The sequence below is a fragment of the Myotis daubentonii genome, chromosome 5 (assembly GCF_963259705.1).
Source record: "Myotis daubentonii chromosome 5, mMyoDau2.1, whole genome shotgun sequence".
Classification (NCBI taxonomy): domain Eukaryota; kingdom Metazoa; phylum Chordata; class Mammalia; order Chiroptera; family Vespertilionidae; genus Myotis; species Myotis daubentonii.
This window is the reverse complement of record NC_081844.1, coordinates 12,504,846-12,510,845: the sequence shown is the minus strand read 5'-3', so window position 1 is coordinate 12,510,845 and position 6,000 is coordinate 12,504,846. Positions and strand designations below refer to the sequence as shown.

At 44.2% G+C, this 6,000-nt stretch overlaps 1 protein-coding gene across 2 annotated transcripts in view; it reads left to right on the top strand.

The window, feature by feature from the left end:
* Positions 1–1,937: 1,937 nt before the first annotated feature.
* PPP2R2A (protein phosphatase 2 regulatory subunit Balpha) overlaps positions 1,938–6,000 on the top strand; it is a 103,790-nt gene continuing 99,727 nt past the window's right edge. Inside the window, exons 1-2 of one of the 2 annotated variants that reach the window (XM_059695944.1) lie at positions 1,938–2,254; positions 4,030–4,104. In XM_059695944.1, coding sequence (XP_059551927.1) covers positions 2,248–2,254; positions 4,030–4,104 — 82 coding nt within the window. In that variant the 5' untranslated portion in view covers positions 1,938–2,247. Of the gene's footprint in view, positions 2,255–4,029; positions 4,105–6,000 lie in introns of those variants that run through there. The other variant, XM_059695943.1, reaches the window with a different exon arrangement.

Genomic DNA, 6,000 nt, shown 5'->3' with positions numbered 1-6,000 from the left:
AGAGGAAGATAAAACCAAAGAAGTGCCTGTAACCATGAGATTTGGTAACATGGAGATTGTTAATAACCTTGACAGAAACCCTTTCAGTAAAGTGGTAGGGACAGAAGCCTTAGTGCAGAGGATAGAAGACAGAATGTAAGATAAGGAAGGGGAGATAGACAAAAGCAACCCTTGCCTCTGGGCTAGTGGGTATGCTGGCCTCTCTTCCTAAGAGCCATTCAGAAGAAAGGGAGGCAGTTTAGGGTGTGCTGAAATGACTGCTCAGGGCCAAAAGTGCCGGGTCACTTGTATCTGGGTCCCAGACCTTTGATTATTAGATCCATCTCAGCTCATCTCATGACTCTATACAATGTTCTTAGAAAAGTACTCAGGACATTGTCTGTGCTATAGGAACTTTTGTTATAATTATCACAGTTTTAGGCAAGCTTTAATGGCTTCTAAGAACAAATAATTTATGTAGACCAAATCATTTTTCAGGATGTGTGAAGATTCAAATCTTACATATGGCAAAAACTGAAGCCTAAGAAAAATGATGTGCACATTGGGGTGCAAGTCCCCAGTTTAATGGTCTGTTTTCTCTCTCTTCTCTCTTCTATGAGTTCTGGTTAAGGTGGGAAGCCCTCACTAGTGAAAAGGAAAAGAAATAGTAAAGACATATGTAGAGAAGTACATTTATGAAATCAACCAAAATAGAAATACAGCAGTGTGCATTTAAGTTTTATAGCTGTTTGTACAGGTAGCTGAAAGATGAGATACAGGGTGGATTTTTAATTTTGGTTTGTCCATCGGTAAAGTGAAAATTCTTAATGTAGAAATGGAGGCATAATAACACAATGGTGCAGCTGTCCCACCGCGGAGGAATTCTGAAACTTGTTGTACAATTCCACTTTCTGGAGATGAAGAATAAGATAGAAAGGGGAAATGACGGACAGGAGGTGTAAATACTGTAAACTTACCTTCATCTCCAAATGCCTTATCACTCACTTCAACCTTAAGGTCAAATTCTGGGTATTTTTGCAGGTGTTTTCATGCGGAACATGTGGACATCTATCTCATAGGAGTATTGTGGAGATTGACATGTAAATGTACAGTATTGTGACTGCATCACTAATACATCTTTCAATGACGTGCACATCCTTTCTTGGCTGATGACTGGTTTCCGGTTTATTTTTTTCTTACACCTCTTAACTCCATTGAAGATGCTTTCAGTACACATCTAATCATAACCGCAGTTAACATTTATCATGCACTCAAATTAAGTCATTTAACCTTTGAAACAGTCCTGGGAGGTAGAAAGAATTAGCATCATCTCATGTGTGGAGTCAGTATTTGGCAGCCTGGCTCTTAACCACTGTTTCTACGCTTTTAGCTGGACAGAGCTGGCCACCATATTCTGCTACTAGCAAACTCAGTTTGCTGTTTAGAAACCACACTCCAGAGCTTCCAGGCGCCGAGGGCTCCCGCCGCAGTTTCCGGTCACCCACATGGAACAGCTCGGCTGCGTCCTTCCCAGGTCCGCGAGCTCTCACCTTAGCTAAGCAGAGTTCGCACCACGGTCCCTTTGCCCCCACCGGCCCCAGGACTAACCCACAGGGTCACTATTTTAAGTAGCAAAACGGGTATTCGCTAAAAAGACACGGGCCCGCCCGAATCCCTGCGAGCGAGGACTTCATGGGGACAGCTGCGCCGCCAGGGCCCGGTACGGCGCGAGGGCTGGGGGCCGGGGGGCTGGGCCGAGAAGAGCGGGGCCGAGGAGCCCGCACCGGCCGCCGAAAGAGACCAGCTCCCCAGCGCGCGGGCCGGGGCGCGGCACAGGATGGTGGGACCAGGCGGCCCCGCGGAGAGGAAGGGGCGGGGCCAGGAGGCCGCCCGGCCGCTCCCCGCCTCGCCCCGCCTCCGGCCCCGCCCGGAGGCCCCGCCCCCGATGACGTCACTGCCCAGGCCAGCCGGCGCCATTTTGAAAGTGGAGTCGCCTGCTCCTGCTGCCGCCGCCGCCGTCGCTGTCGTAGCTGCCGCCGCTGCTGCAGGAGGAAGAGCAAGAACGGGGAAGCCCCTGAGTGAAACCCACCATCCTGCTGGCTCGTCTGCCCGCCCCTCCTTCCTTCTCCCCCGACCCCCGACCCCGACCCCCACAGGTGCCATCCGCCGCCATCCGCCCTCTCTACCCCCCCATCCCCAGGTGAGGGGGGTGAGTTCAGGAAGCGGAGACCCCGAGGCACCCAGCAGGGTCACCATTTGCAGCGCAACATGGCAGGTAAAGGAGAAATCACCCTCGGCCACTGACAAGGCTCCGCTTCCTTTCTCCTCCCTCCGTCACCCCCTAGCGACCGCTGAGCCTCTCGGAGAGCCGCGGGCGCCTCGGGTTTCGGGGAACTGGTCAAGTGGGGTGCGGTGTCGGGGGCGGGGGGGCTCTGCGCGGCCAGTGATGTCGAATCGGCTTTTCACTGAGGGCTGCGCCTCGGCATGGATGGGGGTGGGGTGCGCGCCGGCGAGCTGCGGGGTGAGGCGTGGGTGGGGCGGGGTGGGGGCGCGGGCAGATTTGTCCCTCCTGCTCCGGAGCCGGGTGTGACCTCCGTGCCGCCCTCTCCCCGGACTTTTTGGCGGATCTTTCTTCATTTAATTACTGTTTCCCCCCTCGATGCAAGCCTTCTTGGGTGTCTATATACAAATATATTTTGCACTGAGAAGAAAAAGTGCTTTACAAGTTAAAATGCAATGTGCCCCCCTCCCCCGGTAGGCACGTACATTTTGAGACTATTCACCTGAGTTTTTTTGTGTCGAACCATCTCCTTTCGTTTCTTACCCTTGACGTCCAAAGAGTGCAAGGCCTTTAATACAGCAAGTTGCATGAAAAATGTGATTTCAACTTTCCGTTTTGCATGTTAGCTTTTGTGCAGATGTCCTTTTCCCAAAGGGGTTTCAGTTGAGTTAAAATAGTTGTGGAGTTCAGGGATATAAATAGCCAAGAGGGAAGAGATTTAGGTAAAAGCTTGGAAGGGGGGGATGATGCATCGGGAAAAACAGGTTTGAATATTTAGCAAAGAATAGATGTGAAGGAAGAGGAAGGTAATTGCTTCGAGGATTCCTTTTGTACATTTTGGTGTGGCTGAATATCTCCATCTAGCAGGCTAGATTCTAGATCGAGGTTCAGTTTCTCCATAGATCCAGGACATTTCCTCTTCAGTATGTAGACCTGAAATAGAAGCATTCAGGGACCAAACCAGTTTTCTTGGCTTATTTCAATATTTAGATAGATAATTAAACCTTTGGAAGAGTTAACAGGTTGGATTGACTTATGGTTTGCTATAAACAAGTTGCTCTTTGAATTATTAGTAAAATTAAAATTGTTTTGCACAAGATGATGACAAGTTAGCAAAATTAATTCTTTGCAAGGTCCCTTGGAATCTGAGGGGTAAGGCAAAACTGAAGAGAGGCAAAACAGGCTTCCTTTGAGAATCTTCTCACCAGCTTTTTTCCTCTGGAGCCAGTGATTTTGCTGGCAGTTCAGTGCAAGAAGTGGGTGGTGAGTGTTGTGTTTCTCTATGTGCGCTTTGGTGATAGGGTTCATACTCGATTGTTCATTACTCCTCACCCAGGCAGTGATGTTCCTTGAAGTTTTCTACTCGTTTCATGTTTTATGGTAGTTTAACCTTACTGATTCTTCTGCAGACTTTTTGCACACTTAAAGAAAAACTAACTTTGGCTATTTGCTTTTTTTCTTACATTTAAGCAAGACCTACCAGTCAGTATTTGAGGGGAAGGGAAAATGGAAGGGAACTTTTGAACACATGTACAATGTTAATGACAGTACATGGCCTTTTAATTTTTCATACCCAGATCTCTTTTTTCCTAAAGCAGCACCAACTACTGGGGACTAACCCTTTCCCAATTAGTGCTCTGGGGTGGTGGTTATGTATGTGGGCAGTACTAGGCTATTCTATTAGTATCATGCCAACCGTGGATACCATCTCAATGTTTAGTAAACATGAACAGAACTCAGTTTTAATCGGTATGTGTTCTTTTTTCCAGGAGCTGGAGGAGGGAATGATATTCAGTGGTGTTTTTCTCAGGTGAAAGGAGCAGTAGATGATGATGTAGCAGAAGGTAAGAAAGCATTTACTAACGCAAATTTTGAATACAGAATCTTCAAAATCTTGATTACGGAAGGATTTCTTTGTAGATGAGTCTGTTATATAGGAACGTTTTGTGTTGTCCAAGCAACGGAAGAACATTTTCCAGAAAATAGTCTTAAATCTTTCATTCTTTAGGCCCCATTATTAATTTTCCATGAATTAAACGAAAGGAGCAGGAGATGATAAACACCATCAAAAGAGAAATCCAAGGTCTATGTGATAAAGGTTTCCTTGTGTAAATTCCACATATAAGTGAATGGTGATGCATTTTCATGTTGTACATCGTTTTTAGGTAATTAAGGTGAAATAGGTGCCATCAACATTCAGCTCAGAAAGCATCTTGACAGTATCTTGTATTTTAGAGGGAAGCTTTTTAGTTTTGTTTTGTTTTGTTTTTTTAACTTGCCTACTTTGAGAGAGTGGTGTTGATTAGCATATTCAGTGAAGAAATGTTGGCTCAAATGATTCATTTTATTGTCTTATAAGGATTAATTGAGGTGGATAAAAATAACAGTGCTATGTACATATCACATGTCTTCTAGGGAGCTTATTGTGCAGTTAAAAGCTGGATTTGATCAGTTGAAGTAATAGTATAGTATTAGTTTTTTCCTCCAAATTTGTTTATTAGTGTATTTCAAAAGTGTGAAGTTTTGAAACTTTGAGATGTGTAGGAGACATTATTTCCCAAAAGTAGTTACATTATTTTATTCAGCAATATTATTTTTAAAGTTCGAATTTTAATGTAATAGTATTCTGTCTTGAATGACAGTAGGAATTTTCCAACAAAACTCAGATAAATGAAAACATGTACTTTTAAGCCCTGGCTGGGGCGCTCGCTTAGAGCATTGTTCCGATCCGCCAAAGATGCAGGTTTTATCCCTGGTCAGGGCACATACAAGAAGCAACCATTGAGGCAACAAGTTGATGTTTCCCTTTCTCTCTCTCTAATAATAAATTTAAAAATGTACTTTTAATTTTTAAAAATGTCTTATGAAAGTTTATAAATCAACTTTCTCAAGATTATATTGTCCTCATATTAAGACCCTGTTTCTGACTTAGAATACTGTTGCTTTGAGGATTTTTTCATGTTATGGTAGGATAATGGCTTTGTGTTTAGCCAGTAGAATACTTGGATATATCAGTGTCATTTTTAATGCAGTGTCTGATCAGAGTTTGGTGAGTCCTGTGGGGAGCCAACTGGCATACATTATACTTGTGATACTTTACAGGACACACTCACATTTCTTCTTTTGAATCCTCATCTGTTTTTCAGATGAGAAACCAGAATCTTAAAGAAGTTAAGAGACTCATTTATGTTCACACAAATAAGGCAAATCAAGGTTTTCTGGTGAAACCTTTTGGTGTTAGACTTGTTTAGAGAAATAAATTCTAAGTTCCAGGGAGGAGTCATGTGTTACTCATTTTGTAACTTTATTACCTGTTGAATAGTAGGCACTCAAATACTGGATCATAGCTCTATGCTGTTGTGTAATACTCACCAAGTTATGAAAGTGCTGTATACTTGAAAAACATTCCTTGGTTGATTTATTTCCATTTATTCCTTTTATCAGAGATCTGTTTGGGGGGGGGGGGGGCTCCTGAAATCTGAGCACTGGGGCCACGAGGTGTCTAGAACACAGCCCTGCCCCAAAGGAGCTCATAGTTTACTTGTTAAATGGTGGGCAGAAAGACTACATGGGTGTTTTTTGTTTCCTCATTTATTTTTTAAAATAGAAAATGTCCAAAATTCCAGGAGTACATGGGGGGGTGCCATAAGAAAATGCAGTTGAGGTTTATATGCCATTTTAGACAAAGGAGAATGGGGGTGGGGGGCTGGGATTTCAAAGGGAAAATAGGCAGTTTACAG